At 41.1% G+C, this 15,411-nt stretch overlaps 5 protein-coding genes across 8 annotated transcripts; 3 read left to right on the forward strand and 2 right to left on the reverse strand.

Moving 5' to 3' along the window:
* Positions 1-298: 298 nt before the first annotated feature.
* Positions 299-3,045, forward strand: LOC111592955. Its single transcript, XM_023305443.2, has 2 exons — positions 299-437; positions 520-3,045. Exon 2 carries the CDS (start codon positions 525-527, stop codon positions 2,856-2,858), a length of 2,334 nt encoding a protein of 777 aa, XP_023161211.2. The 5' UTR covers positions 299-437; positions 520-524; the 3' UTR covers positions 2,859-3,045.
* A 577-nt stretch (positions 3,046-3,622) lies between these two features.
* LOC111592956 lies at positions 3,623-7,081 on the reverse strand. The gene is made up of 6 exons (XM_023305444.2): positions 5,880-7,081; positions 5,310-5,821; positions 4,524-5,254; positions 4,250-4,460; positions 3,946-4,095; positions 3,623-3,882 (listed from the first exon to the last, which is right to left on the reverse strand). The coding sequence occupies exons 1-6, from the start codon at positions 6,940-6,942 to the stop codon at positions 3,733-3,735; spliced, it is 2,817 nt and encodes a 938-aa protein (XP_023161212.2). The 5' UTR covers positions 6,943-7,081; the 3' UTR covers positions 3,623-3,732.
* Positions 7,082-7,140: 59 nt separating this feature from the next.
* On the forward strand, positions 7,141-9,365 carry LOC111592957 (protein ST7 homolog). Its single transcript, XM_023305445.2, has 2 exons — positions 7,141-7,627; positions 7,700-9,365. The coding sequence occupies exons 1-2, from the start codon at positions 7,489-7,491 to the stop codon at positions 9,151-9,153; spliced, it is 1,593 nt and encodes a 530-aa protein (XP_023161213.1). The 5' UTR covers positions 7,141-7,488; the 3' UTR covers positions 9,154-9,365.
* Positions 9,366-9,753: 388 nt separating this feature from the next.
* Positions 9,754-12,525, reverse strand: LOC111592970. The gene is made up of 7 exons (XM_023305463.2): positions 12,286-12,525; positions 12,042-12,220; positions 11,847-11,981; positions 11,195-11,730; positions 11,051-11,140; positions 10,818-10,987; positions 9,754-10,650 (listed from the first exon to the last, which is right to left on the reverse strand). Exons 1-7 carry the CDS (start codon positions 12,396-12,398, stop codon positions 9,798-9,800), a joined length of 2,076 nt encoding a protein of 691 aa, XP_023161231.2. The 5' UTR covers positions 12,399-12,525; the 3' UTR covers positions 9,754-9,797.
* A 946-nt stretch (positions 12,526-13,471) lies between these two features.
* On the forward strand, positions 13,472-15,206 carry LOC111592971 (ninjurin-1). 4 transcript variants are annotated; one of them, XM_023305464.2, is made up of 4 exons: positions 13,472-13,742; positions 14,321-14,381; positions 14,570-14,940; positions 15,013-15,206. In XM_023305464.2, the coding sequence occupies exons 1-4, from the start codon at positions 13,671-13,673 to the stop codon at positions 15,190-15,192; spliced, it is 684 nt and encodes a 227-aa protein (XP_023161232.1). In that variant the 5' UTR covers positions 13,472-13,670; the 3' UTR covers positions 15,193-15,206. The 4 variants fall into 4 exon arrangements, with proteins under 4 accessions (XP_023161232.1, XP_023161234.1, XP_023161233.2 ...); XM_023305466.2 differs by having other exon boundaries at positions 14,648-14,940; XM_023305465.2 differs by lacking the exon at positions 13,472-13,742 and adding an exon at positions 14,002-14,157.
* The last annotated feature ends 205 nt before the right edge of the window (positions 15,207-15,411 follow it).

Here is a 15,411-nt window from a genome sequence, read left to right on the forward strand (position 1 = left end):
GAAACACGTATAAGTCAAGCATGGTTATCGATAATACAGGCACGATTTAAGCTTAACAGCACTTGCAACCGAATTTGTTTTTATTATTGTATTAAATACCATTGAAGTATAAAAAATTAAATAATATATATAAAAAGTATTATTAAAAATCGCTTTCTTAAATACTTTTGTTAAAAACATATTAATAAATATTCCCATTTGCTTGATAGATTAAAACGATATAAGTTGCCGCTTAAAAATACCAAATCTTTCATTATATCGGTTGCACCTATCGATAATGGATTCAAATTGAGTGCTTTCAACACTCTTATTTGATTGTCAACCGAACGCGCTAACTTAAACATTATAATTTTTATGAAAAATATTTATACAAGCTAAAAACGTTAGCTATGTGGATGATGCAAGTGAGCAGCAGTTTCTTGTGCCGTCCAACAAAGGTTGGTTGCTGTGAATATTGATGTATATTAGAAATGTGCAGTTACACACGTATACTGGTTTATTGATTTTTCTCGCATTTAGCTAAAATGCTGCACACGGATTCATTGCCCAATCATCAAGGTATCTACACGCCACTAAGTCAGGCAATGACCGATTCTGAATCCGATGAAGAAATTGAAATACATAATTCTAATAAGCATCGACACCAGCAGCAGCTACACCAGCAACAATTGCAGCTAAAACAGCAACATCAGCAATTGCAGCTGCAACATCAGCAACAATTACATTTGCAACAGCAACAACGCAATCGCATTCGCATACCACCTAACACTTTAGCTTTAAAATCGCTACACACACAGTCGAGGCAACAGCAAAATCAAAATAGACAGCAGCAACAGCAACCATTTAACAACAGCAGCAATTATACCACCAATATGCAAAACACATTTCGTTCGGTTATGCTCAGTGATTTGGGCAGCAATGCCGCCAGCAATGTTGGCGTTGAGTTCTCCAATTTTGGCGCCGAATACGACACAAGTGCGGATAATGTCGCCATATTGGGTCATCAGTCTGATCAATCTGAATCGAAGCGCTTGCCCATGTCCACGAGGAGGCGTTGCTGCTTTATAGCTTCACTGTTACTCTGCCTGTTCGCTGTGGTTGCCTTTGTATGGATCGTTCCCTGTGGCCAAGCGGATGGCAATGGAGCTTGTCCAGCGCCCGTGGATCGTCAAAAGACGCGTAATTGGTTTAACAACTACACCAAAATCGAGCTCAGAGGAGGAGTTAATGTTGTCGCTGGTGTGCGTGCCTGGGAGAATAATTTAATATTTCTTTATCGTGGTGATGTTTTCTTTCCGGAATTTCGACCCAATAATCATAAACGCAATGGCATTATCTCACTAATTGGCAGCTCCGGGGCTGTAGCTTGGTATGACGAGACTGTGGATGAGCCCGTGGCAATTGATTGTACCTTACTCGATGTGGATCTCAATGGCAAGCCGGACTGTTTGGTCATCGATGAGTATGGCGAAGTGGGTGCAATTAATTCGGGAAGTGGTGAATGGCATTGGCGCTTCAAGGATCATGCAGCACAGAAACTAAATGCGTATGACTTTCCACTAATACTGCCAGATATCGATGGCGATGGTGTGTTAGATATATTGCTTGTATCCAGTCTTTCATTGGAGCAGCGCACCAAGACACTTGTCCAGCAGCAACAACCCCAGAAACAACAACTCGAAGCACGCAACGTGCTACGACTTCTATCGGGTCGTCGAGGTCGACCCATCGGCGAGGGCTTTCGTATACACGACTGCCAGAAGCTCAGCCGACTGCAGCTGAACGTCAACAACAACATCAGCTACAGCTGCAGCTCCAGTAAAGATCAGCAGCAACAGCAACGTTTCAAGAGCCTCGCCGAGCTCTATGCGCTAATCACCAATAAATCGCTAATGGGTCGTCGTCTGTTGCCCGCCTCAAAGATTGCTCAGCACCGCAAACAAATGGATGTACAGCGAAATGTTTATCTGCTCAGTGGCAGGGAATTGATACTCGAGAATCGTGGCAAGTGTCCCGATTGCAATGTCACATTGCAGCTAAGCGAAATGCGCGATGGTCGTCGGCATATGCTGCGCAATTTAACGGAGAACGCAGTGTACGGCATGGTGCCAGCTCAATGGCACTTTAAGAACAGCAAGTCAAAGATGTCTGGCTTTGTCATCAAGTTCTGGAAGTGGAACAGCATAGCCAAAGCAAAGCAACCTCCTGTGAGCAACAGCAACAGCGTTGAAAAGATGAACAATTACACCAACAGCAGCAGCAGCAATAGCTCCAAAAATCTGAATAGTATAAAGGAAAAGGATAAAAATAAGGACAAGGACAAGGACAAGATGTACTCAAAAAATCAACAGCAACAGCAACAGCAGCAAAAGAAGCAACAACAGCAGCAGCAGCAACGGCTTAAAAGAGATGCACTCGCTCATCAATTTCCCGCCGAGCATGAGGAATTCGATCTCTTTCATCAAATACAAAAACGTGAAACATTTCAAAATCAGAGCAAATCTGTTGGCGGCCTAATGAAAAACTATAAAATGCAAATGATAACGGAAACAGTTATATTGGTATTATTCATTGGTGCCGATACGCGCATCGAGAACACCTCACAGAGCAATATCATCCAATTCTGCCGCAACGAACGCAACGAAATGATTTGTCAACCTGATTTACTCAATCAAGAGAATTCCATGTTGATTGCAGATCTCGATACGGATGGGTCACAGGAGTTGGTCTCCTACCTGTCCACGTTTGTGAAACCCAGCGAATATCCCTACACAGACTATAAACTGATCAGCTATGTGCGATTGCTGCGCATCCAATCCGAGCTGCCTGCCTTTTATGAGCAGGAAAAACTTAACTAGGAGCAGTGTTAGCAGGAGCTGGAGAAGATGTGCATTTAAAACACACTAAATTAGTCTACAAGAGGTTCAGTACTTAGTAGTTAAATTGCTAGTTGCATTGACAACATAACGTTTATAATTAACAATTAATAATTGTACTATACTATAATAATATTAAATAGTAAAACTTTTCTAGTCTCAAATAAAGCGCTCGATGGCAAATAAAATTTTTAAATGGGGTAACTAGTTTATAGATTCAATAAGTAAGATACGCAGAATAGTAAGAAGATAGGTCAGAGTAAATACAAAAGCTCTACTAAATAATATGTTCTGAATAGCATTCAGTTATAAACTATATCGTGAACTGGTAACTACACAGTTAGGTCGAAAGTTATTTAGACTACCCTAGCATTGAGATATATATATATCCAAATTGTATGCAGATTAGAATGCATAATGAAATAATGCAACTATATAAATCATGTTTATGAGACCATATAGATGCAAATCTATATACATGAAAATATCTCTTAAAATTAAGATATGTGAATGAAAATCAAAATATACATACATCAAATTGCCTATTGATCATAGTAAATAAAAGATAATGAAAATATATAAAAAGAAGTTATAATATAAAAGTTCTTATAATAATGTTTCCACAAATCGATATTAATCGATGTGAGGCAGAGTTATTAATGGATTCATATACAATAAAAAAGATTTGTATGTAGTTGTTACACTTTTCGTAACCTAATTAGAATAGAGATTTATATTGCAACTAAATTTAACTAGTTACGAAATTTCGCAGGTTTTATTTACTGTTCATTGTTGTTTTTTCTAAAAGAACATACTACCTTTTGGTAGGTAGGTTGATAGGACCTTAATAACAATCTTAGAATTCCACATCATTAACATAACGTTTGTAATTGGCCTGAAAATTGGCCGATAACCATTGCTCAGTTATGATCTTAAACTCAGCTTCGAGGCGTTGCAGGGACGCCGTATTGGCCGTTTGGTTTAGCTTCTTGAGTGAACGATAGTGCTATAATAGTATATAAGAGTTATTAAAATATTTATTGACAGTAATTAAGGTAGCTCTGCCCACCTCGGCTGTGGTGTTGGAAATGAGTTTAGCCACCGCCAGAGCCTCCTCGTTTACGTTGCGCGGTTTACAGGCCTTGTCTATAAAGCTGATCGGTGAATCAATCACGTCCGATGTGTGCAAGCGTTCGCCCAGTAAAAACAAACGCGTTTGCTAGCAAGAAAAAAGTAGGATTAACAAGAGAATTTAAATATGAAAGTGACAAAATACTCGTTCAAGATAATTGCAATTAGGCAGTAAAAGGATAATAATAACGGACACAGAGACACCAAAACAAACCCAAAATTCGAGACATATTTAAACTTACAACTTGTGTGGCGATCTTTTGGTGTTTGTGCCAGAAGGCAAAGCCTTCCGGCAGCTGTCCAAGCTTGGCATAGTTCGTTTCAAAGCAACAATCATCAGCTGCCAGAACATAGTCGAACAGTGGCAATTGCATGACGCCCAAATTTTTGAGATTTCCGACAATGCCAGCGATCAGAGGCTTGGGGAATGTAGCCAAAGTGCGCAGATATGTTCTATTAGAAGATAAATCAGATATTAGAATATGATCTGCAACAGTCACATCATCTGCAGCTTACTTTAAAACCAATGCCAATTGAGTGGCATTATTTTTTCGCTTTTCAAGTGTGGCAGCCAGTAATTCCTGGCAATCGATGCCCTGGCAAAACTGTTGACCTTGCACACTGAGCAGCACTGTATTGCAGTCATTGCTTTTGGCCAATTTGTTTAACATTTCATTAAGTTTTTGCAACAATTGTACTTTGTACGTATAGCCCGTTTTGGTCAGCTGCGTATTGATCACCAATTGAGTAACCTTTTCGAGCTTGTGCAAAGTCACCAGCTCCACTTTGGTTGCTTTCAAATCCTTCGCCTGCAATGCTCCTCTTTTAAGGTCATTGGCCAGCGTTTGCGGTGCGGCGGCGCCATCGCTTCTTTGGTTTGCTTTATTCTCCGGCTTCAGGAAGATAAACGATGGATCCATTGCTGCTGCATCGGCGGCATCATCCGATAAACTAGCCACAGTGCCAGGCTTATTATCCAACGATGAGCGATTTACAGAGGCATTGCTGGAGTACGAGCTATTGGAACGCCGGCGCATTATCATGGATTCCTCGCTGGCACGCTGCTTGTACACATAATCCCAGGAATCGGACGGACGTTGCTTTGTCGCTTTAGCAAATACAGCTTCGACGGCAGCTGAGTTGTTGCCCGCTTCTTTTCGCTTTCCGGCTTTAGGTGGGGTTTCTTTTTTAGTGGGCGTTGGGGTACTCGTAGGTTCAACTGCAATTGCAGTCGCTGCTTTTTGTAGCTGCAAAGAAATACATTAAAATACTGGAAAACTTGTATACATTTTATTAGCTTACTCTGCCGGTTAGTGTCAGTGCTCGCTTGCGCATCAGCGGTTTGTTGGCTGACTCGCCGCCGCTTAGCTCTCGTTGTTCACGCTCCACAGCTTGCATCATATTAGCGGCGCCTTCATCGCCCATCAGTCGATCAATTTCAGTCACTTTCTTCTTCTTGGCCTGGCTACCGGCTCCATTGGGCACATTCGGTGTTTGTGAGCGACGCTTGGGTGGCGACGCAGCATTCGTTTCGGCCAATTTGGCGGGTGTGACGGAACGTTTAGCAGACACCTTCTGCGGATCTTTCGGCGTTGACGGTCGCGTCTTCTTTGACACGGTTTCCGTATTGCTTGCTTTAGGTGGTACCGATGTTGTTGTACTTGTAGTTGTTATTGTTGATATTGTTGTTTGTACATTTGTTGTCGAATTTGTGTTAGCCTTTGGACTTGCATACTGCGCAAAGGACTTTTGCGTTTCAGGCACATCTGGATCCCATATAATTTTACGTTTTATAACACGCGTACGCTTGAAACCTAAAAAAAAATTGTATTAGTCACATTTAATTTAACTTTATATATAGATAATTCTTACCTGGGGTTTCTGCATTGTTGTTGGGCTGCTCTACAGGTGGTTTTGGCTTTTCCAGGCTTTTCGCGGTAACAGATTTCAACATTACCTTAACGCTGCCCACCATATGAGGCACATCAATTGATGATTTGACCTTCTTGACGAGCGGCTTCTTTGTAACAGGCATTTCGTTGGTGATTGCGTTTGAGTTAGATGCTGTATCGCTGCTACTATCATACTCGTTCCAATCATCATTCAGCGAGCTGATGATATCTTGCGACTTTTGCTGTTCTTTTTGCTTGTTGTTCGCCAGCTCTTTGCGTCGTGCTTTATTGGCCTTTAGGTCCGCCATTTGCTCGAGTGCGACGGCTCTCGCTTGCTCCGGAGACAGTTTTGTCTTACCCACAGAAAATTTGGATCCAATTTTTAAGGCACTTGCACTGCTTTTCGCAGTTGACAACAATTCAGGACTGGGTCCACTAATATTGTCTTCATCATCAATTTCCATGATCTCATATTGTCCCTCACCCTCGATAGTAACACCCACATTATCCAGTTCAGCTAAAGCCAGCTCAATACTGTTTTTTTGTGGCTCATCAGTTTGCTCCTGCTCCTGTTCCTGATCGGTGCCCTTTAACAGAGCAATAAGATCAACTTCCTCCAATGTCGTCGCTGGCTCTGGCTCCTCCTTGACAAGCGTTTTGTTGACAGGAGTACAACGTTTTGACTTCACTATATCATCTTTAAGTTGTCCATCTTGGTTGCTCCCACTGCCATTTTCTGATTTGATTGCCGCTTCAACATTCACTTCTGCCGTCTTCACTTCCTCTTCTTCATCTTGACCCGACTCTATGTTATGCTGAATGTTGTGCATTTTGGCTATTTCCTGCTCCAATGAGCTCAACTCATCAAGCTTATCGGCTTTTGCCTCACCATCGTCGCACAAAATTTTCTTTTCTTCATGTTTGGAATCGGATGCGACCGCTTTTTCTGCTTCTTCTTCCTGTACTATGCTGTTTATTTCTGATGCTACTGCCACTTTATGCTTCTGCTGGACATCTAAGTCCGTGTCACTAACTTCGGCCATATTCCAAGTGCTATTATGTGTCTATTACTATGGTAACGTTTCCAAATTCCTTTGCACTTGACTGTTTTTAATAATTTCTATTTTTCATGCACTTGCTGCAACAGCGGCCATTTTATAGTGATGAATGTACCATTAAAAAATATTCGATACACATTAAATGTATCGGGAAATTTGGTCACTCTTTAACCGTACATTTAAATACTAGCAATGAAATATATATCGATAGTTGACATCGATGGTTTTGACAGCTCTAGTTGCTACCCCCCACACCACTCCGATGAATACTTTATAGAAAAAAATCTCATCTGCAGCCAGGATAAACGCTGATTGATAAGAGGGGTAAATTTGTTTATTTTCACGCTCTGTTAAAATAAGAAAAGAAATACACACAACATCAAGTGTGCAGCAATTGTTTAAACATTAGCGACAAACGTTGCTAACCGCTCGATCGTGGCGGCGACAACAACAACAACAACGGCCAAAAGCTAAACGGCAAAATATACAAAAATTGTGTCCCAAATTTTTGGTGGCAAGACGGACGAAAGGATGTGGGACTCCTCAATGTTTCTGAGCACATTGACGCCAAAGTTCTATGTAGCACTAACTGGCACTTCGAGTCTAATATCAGGCTTAATACTAATTTTCGAATGGTGGTATTTTCGCAAATACGGCACCTCGTTCATAGGTGAGTAGTTTTTTTTTTTTTTTTTGAATATGCTGAATTGTTGCAAGCATTCAAAAAATGGTTATTTTGCAGAGCAAGTTTCGATCAATCACATTAGCCCGTGGATCAATGGCAACGATGCGCAATCAGATAATGGCAGCAGCAGCAGCGGATCCAGCAGCAGCAGCAATGGAGGTGGCTGTGGTGGCTCGAATGGGGCAGGTGGTTCAGGCGCTAATTCCAATTCAGGCAACAGCTCGGGCACTCCCGAGTGCAAAGTGTGGCGCAATCCATTAAATCTCTTCCGTGGCGCAGAGTACCAACGTTTCTTTTGGGCCACCAGCAAGGAGCCATTGACCTACTATGACATGAATCTGAGTGCACAGGATCATCAGACGTTCTTCACCTGCGAGGGCGATGCTGGGAAGGAGGAGTATGAAATTATGCAGACAGCGTGGCGTGAACGTAATCCCATGCAACGCATCAAGTCGGCACATAATGCGCTTGAAATAAATGCAGAGTGTGCACCGGCTTACATACTCCTAGCCGAGGAGGAGGCTATGACCATATTGGAGGCAGAGAAGATACTCAAGACAGCGCTCAAAGTAGCCGAAATTAATTATAGAAAGTCGCAGGCAACACAACACCAGGGCTCCATAGCAGATGGTGTACATCGTAGGGATACGAATGTGTTGATCTATATTAAGCGTCGTTTGGCCATGTGCGCTCGAAAGCTTGGCAAACTGAAGGAGGCGGCCAAAATGTTTCGTGATCTAACAAAGGAGATACCCTCTATCATGAGCGTGCTGAACATACATGAGAATTTGATTGAGACGCTGCTTGAGATGCAGGCATATGCTGATTGCCAAACGATCTTGGCCAAATATGACGATATTTCGCTACCCAAATCGGCGACAATCTGTTATACAGCTGCATTGCTAAAGGCTCGCGCCGTTGCTGATAAATTTTCACCGGATATTGCGTCAAAGCGTGGTTTGAGTCCGGCAGAGATGAGCGCCGTCGAGGCCATACATCGTGCGGTTGAATTTAATCCGCATGTGCCTAAATATTTGCTGGAGACAAAGCCATTGATTCTGCCACCGGAGCACATATTGAAACGTGGCGATTCGGAGGCCTTGGCGTATGCGTTCTTCCATTTGAAGCACTGGAAACAGGTGGAGGGGGCATTGAATCTGTTGCATTGCACCTGGGAGGGCACATTCCGTATGCTGCCGCATCCGTTGGAGCGCGGACATCTCTTCTATCCATATCCGACGTGCACCGAGTGCGCCGATCGTGAATTGCTGCCAGCCTTCCATGAGGTCTCCGTCTATCCGAAAAAGGAATTACCCTTCTTTATCTTATTTACGGCTGGTCTCTGCTCATTCACGGCTCTATTAGCCCTGCTCACGCATCAGTATCCGGAGCCAATGGGGCTGCTGGCACAGACCGTACTTACCTGGATATTGTATCCGATACAGTTGCTCAAGGAGCGCATCGAGGCATTCTGGCCGTGCAATTTGCTCCAGCAATTGTCGCGTGTTTAATTTAGCTAAAACTGCAAAACGAAAGCCAACGCACACACACACACAAACACCCACGCCCACTCTGTCTCTCTACACTCACACACTCACACATACACGCACACACCTACAACACACACTTCAAACTCAAAGTAAAATCAGGCATAGCAAGGATTAGGCGTCCAAAGCCAAAACCCAAAACAAAATCTCTCACAACTACAATAACAAAAACATGCATATACATACTTATAAATATATATATATATATATATATATATATATATATATATTTATATTTATATATACACATATATATTTTGGATCTTTGTCTGTGTTTCGTGCAAAATAATAAAACAAACAAGTATGAATGAATGCTCAGCTCTTTCATGAAAACTCGTTCCTATAGCTATATATATACACATATATATATATATATGAGAGTTCAGCTCAACATATTCGACAGCAATATATGTAGATACCCCCTTAGTTGATGTGCTGTGTGTGCTTTGAATTTTTCTCTTTTTAAGTTTTTATTTTATACAATTAGTTTTACATTTTACAAAAAAAAAAGCAAATACAAAATTGATTATTTGAATATTTATTTTACAAATTTAATTTGTGTTCTTTTACTTTGAGTATAGATATTTTTAATTTGGTTTGTGACCATTTTATAAGTCGCATATTCTATAGTAACCCGGGCAGACATCACATTTCTTGTGCTCTTGCGTACCACCATTAGGATTTAGGGCCAAAAAGTAATCCCGCACAGCGGACAATATTTCCGAAAAATATTGTTTCAGCTCAGCAATCGAATATTCCGCATAATTATCTAAAATGTGTACGCCAATGCGATATAGCACCGTTTCGGTGGCCAGATAGAAATTCAGCACGTTATATATATCTTGCCAATTATCTCGCATGAATTGTTCTGTCATGCTCAGAACGTATTTCATTACTTCGGCTGACAGAATGTCCCCCAAGGAGAGCAGAGCCGTTTCAAAGCTCTCTGCATTAACTATATGCTCGAATATCGACGGTCCATAGCTGTCAAGGGTGATCATTACACCGTTGCACACCAGACTGCTGAGTCTCAGCACATCAATGCCCTCGCCATATTTGCTGTTCGAATTTTCCACCTGATTGGTGAGCGTTGGAATTGGTTGCTTTAGCCAGGCATCACCTCTCAGAGCTGATGCTGGCATAGAGATCTGCCCATTCACTTTGTGGCTCTCTGGGATTGACTGCGTCACCTTGCCAAGCACATCCGTTCCCTTATTGTGCTGCAAGTTCGCTCGCAACTCGGCGCCAGTAGTTTTCACCTCGTTGTTTAATATCAAGCCTTTGCCATCCGAATCGAAGGTGGGTCGAATGCCTTTCCGATTCAATTCCTTATTGATCTTGTAGAGATCATTGAACTCCTTTCGTGATGGCATCTCGTTCACATTGCGAATGATGTCCAGCTTGCCTTTGGATGCACCTCGGGTGCGTATCGTCTCCTTTGACAATTTGTCAAACATACGTCTGCAATGGAGACAATTAAAATTTAATGTTTTTTCCCTAATTTTATAAGTTTCGCAATAAGGGAAAGTCCCCTGCTACAATACAATATGAATTATGATAAGATTAAAAAACGGGCCATAACTTAACATAACATAACATAACCTCTTAAAAAGGAAAGATAAGTATACCTCTGTCGATTGCTCAATGTTTCGCGATAAGCGCCTATCCGATTATTGGTTGTTTCATTAATAATCGTCGATGCGAGCTTGAAATTGTAGACGCTATGCGTGAACAGCACCAGTGACGCGGACAGCTGTAAAGCATCCATGGCAGAGATATCGTCGCCATCTATGTATTTCTGCCAAGTAAATTGAAGGTGTTATATAACGGAGATATGTGCGTAATAAAAAGAATATCTAACCAAAACCAGATCAACAATGCCGTGGGCCAGGCCCGTTCCTGATATCATAATGCTGGAAATGTTCATGGTATTGACCGTCAGCTGGGTAATCTGTGAAATAAGGAGGTTAGTCATCGTCTTAGGTAACGTATTTCTAAAGCTTACAGCTCCCACTTCTTTTCCTGCATTGGCTGCGGCAGTCAACAAGCTTGTGGCGCCCGCAGCACCTAATGCCACAGTGCCACCCCCAATGCCCAGCCAATGACCGCGGGCCGTGGGATCGGTTATACTAATTGATTGCTCATGAATGCTGCGATCCGTCAGTTGGGAGGCAGAGCGACCCAGTCCATAAGCACCACAGACTACAGCCGTAAAGCCGGCTGCAGCGAGCACAGGACCAGCAATAGGCACAGAAAGCAAACCCAACAGCGGCACACTGGCTGCTGCCAAGCCAGTTGCAGTCGACGTCGTATCCACAGCATTCAGTACCCTTCTTTTGGTAGTTGCAGCGGGCGTTAGCCATGTCTCCAGCTGAACCACATTGTTGATCAGATTGTAAACACCACGACGTGGCGCAACCATGATACCCTTGGGCAACTGATTATTCTCCACATAAGCGCTCCAGTTCTGATACACTCGTCCATTATCGTCCACAAAGATCATGCAGCAATCGGCGCTGTTGCCGCTATCTTCGCTAATTGCTGCAATTATGAGATTTATCAATAAGGCAACAGTCAGTAATTAGCGCATTAGGATCGGTCAAAGGATCTATCTCATAGCGCATGACTAATTGATTTTACATATGCTTCTCACTTACAAATGCAACGTCGTACACGAACCACAGGATGACAAGACCATTTCGTAGATTTTATGGCCGCCATGTGGTCCGTTTCGTCGGTGGCAACCATAACATAGAAGATTGATGTTAGCGATTGGCGATTGGTGTATTTACCTGCAATGATATACCCACATATGAATGATATACTATCTCTCTTGAGTATCGAACACTTACGCTGCACCCAAATGGCATCGAAAAAACCCTTACGTAATTCTACATTGGCAGCTTTTTGTTTCAATACCTTCTTTTGTGCTTTTTCTAATTCTTTGCCTTCCAGGCCGGCTGGCACTTCAGGATCTGGTATTAAATTCTTGATTTTGACCTTCAATATATCGGCCTGTTCAGCTGATAATCTTTTTAAATTATAAATTGAATGTTAGAGATACATACATATGTATATATATTGCGCACTACTTACAGATCCCAAATAATTTCACTTCCATAGCCAAGGGATTCGGCAAAGGTTTGCTGCACATCCCGTGCGCTGTTTCGTTTCACATTATTATTAACACTTTCTGCTTCTTCCGCCATTATTTCTATTAGACACAACCTCCCCTTGATAAGGTTCAACTTAAATTGGCCATTTTATTGGGAAACACATGCTTTTATTTGTCCGATCGCGTCATTTTGATTGTAAATCAACTGCTAGCGATGGCATTCGAACCAAATAATTGATCAATACGCAGCGTTGCGCATTATTAGTAATCGATGTTTTTATAGGACAGCTTGAATTTATGGTACTTATCGAATAAGTTGCATAGAAACAGCCGTTATGGCTTCATATATATGTACGTGAACAAAATTTAATAGCAAATATATTAATCATTTGTGTTTTGCATTTATATGAAAGGCACGCATTTAAGAACTCTATGGAATCATATTTTTTAAGTAAAAAATAGATGTGCGCAACATACTTTCAATAAAGGACAGATGAATACAATCATAAAATTTCCAGACCGGTTTTTGGCGTATCCAAAAATAACACAAATCGTGTTTCTTTTTCGGACTGGCTTTCTTTGATTCTGTGACGTTGAACTTGGCATTCTTTTCTTTTGGCAGCGACGACTGTAGGTAACACACAATTGAATGACTCAGTCTATATTCATTTCACCCGTGACATTTCCCGAATTTCTATTTCCCCTGAATTTTCTATCTCCCACCAAAAATCTATAACTGTATAATTATAACTTATAACGCAAACAGAGCTTATTAATGCACTTATTTACACACTTTTTAGTTCTCAGAAATCATTATATATATTGTCATTATAAAAGTTAGAATTTCCCTTGAGGTGGGTGGGGTGGAAACATGCGCTTAGCATGCTAGATTGCGAATGAGCTTTTTTTGCTAGCCATGTACCACAAAAGAATCGGGAGAGAACTAAATTACCAATACAATAAGAGCGATAGAGAAAGGGAGAGGAGTAGACCGAGCGAATTAATCATTTAATGCCGCACAACTGGACATTAAACAGACAATACTCTACGAGAGAGAGAGAGAGAGAGAGAGAGAGAGAGAGAGAGAGAGAGAGTGGGAGAGAGAAATATCGTGTAATGAAACGAATTCGCCTTGCTGTGAGATGTGGGTCTGTGCCTGGGTCTGGGTCTCTGTCCGAACAGTTGTTTAGGCAATAGCGTACGAGGCGGTTGTAAAGCGTTCACGAATTTTCGCTCGACGAGATTTTATTAATTGTATTCGCGCAGATACACGACGAACAGCATAAACGGATAAAACAAACAAAGAACGACGTTCATCATTAAAATTCTTGACGATCTCAATTGAAGAAGTTCACTAATTGTAAAAATGAGCAACCTACAGCAGATTACGCTTGATATGGATCAGTTAGCCAGTCAAAAAACACCAGCTAAAAATCAAGTAAGTTTTCATCCAGCAACTACATTTGCATACCAACAAAACCAACAACATCAAAAAACACCTTTACAATAACAAAGCGCGGAAAAAAGCGAAAAAATTGTTTACATTTTTTTTTCTATTTGCCAACTGAAACATCAATCAAATCTACATATATTAGAGAAGCCACTAGGATTTATATACACACATATATGTATCTGTCTGCATCTGTATTGTATATAGTCTAGCGAAGTCTAGCTGATAATTACAGTGCACACATTGTTTGGGGGAATATATTCACTCAGAAGAAGTGGAGAAAAAAACCCTGATTAGTCACTTTCTGGACCAAATATGAATCGTTGAGTTGGAAATGGGAAATACATAATCATTTATGCCACATACATAAATGAATTTATCAGCATTTATGACGGAAGCTGTGGTGCATAATAAAAATATATTTGCATTTGATTAGCTTTGTAAACAAAGCGTAAAAATCACGGCCAGATTTATTACTCAAAGGCATTAAATAATAAGTTTTATATAAATATAAACTAAGTAGAAGATCTAATTAAGATTATTTGCACTATTTTTTTTATTTAAAGGTTAACCACGCTGAGCCCTTGGACGTTGTAGATGGACGTAAAGTGCGCATACCTCGAGCAGGTTTGTATTTTACATCACTTAACCATTGCCAAAGCTAACTTAACTTAATCATTCATTAATTAAATGCTCTCTATCACCAACCTGTGCTTTTATACATTTTCAACTTTGCGCCCGTAACAAATAAATGCGTAAGATGCTTCTCTTTCGTATAACTTCGTAATACTTAATGGAATATCTCTTAACCACAGTGCCTGAAATCGATGACGACGATGATGAACGACCTTCTGCGAATGGCTTCAATGCGGGCGTGGACGATGGCTTGCTAGGTAATGGAGACGAGAACTTCGGCACCAGTGTACCTCAGCCGAATGGAGGACGTCGTCCAAGCTTTGCTTTTCCGGGCTATGATGGTCCTGGCTTTGTGACCATCAATGGTGTAGATACACCCATACCGGATGTGAATGCCTATCAGCATAAGAAGACACTCGCTCAGGGCATGATGGATCTGGCGCTGCTCTCAGCCAATGCGAACCAGCTTCGTTATGTACTTGAAACGAATCGCCAGCACCCGTACTTTTATCCCAGCTTAATATTCATATCATTAAGCATTATATTTCAGGTATATACTCCCCATATGCATATTGCCAAATTTGCAGTGCAGTTATTTATTGGCGCTTTGCTTACCTTTCAGATTGCAGTCGGCGTTGGCCTTATTTGGAATGGCAGATACAATATTAAGAACGAACGCGAAATATGTCGTGCGAACAAAATTAATAATTACACAGTCATCGGCATCTTTATTGTGACCGTTGTCAATGTTTTAATATCTGCCTTTGCTGTGGCCGATGCCACGCCCCCAGCCACAACGTAGTGTAATAATTAATTAATTAATTTTTGCTTTACAAATTATATGTTTAGGCCAATACTCGAAATATTTTTAAAATTCATATTTCTCATTTGTATATAATAGTGCTATTGTGATAATAAAAAATTGAAGCTAATTTACTTATTTATTTTTGAACGATCACCATTTGGCGCCTTAGCTATCGAATTTCTATCGATGTATGGAAACTTAACATAAGATCCTAGC

The sequence above is a fragment of the Drosophila hydei genome, unplaced genomic scaffold, assembly GCF_003285905.1.
Source record: "Drosophila hydei strain 15085-1641.00,03,60 unplaced genomic scaffold, DhydRS2 tig00000243-arrow-arrow-pilon, whole genome shotgun sequence".
In the NCBI taxonomy this organism is placed as follows: Eukaryota; Metazoa; Arthropoda; class Insecta; order Diptera; family Drosophilidae; genus Drosophila; species Drosophila hydei.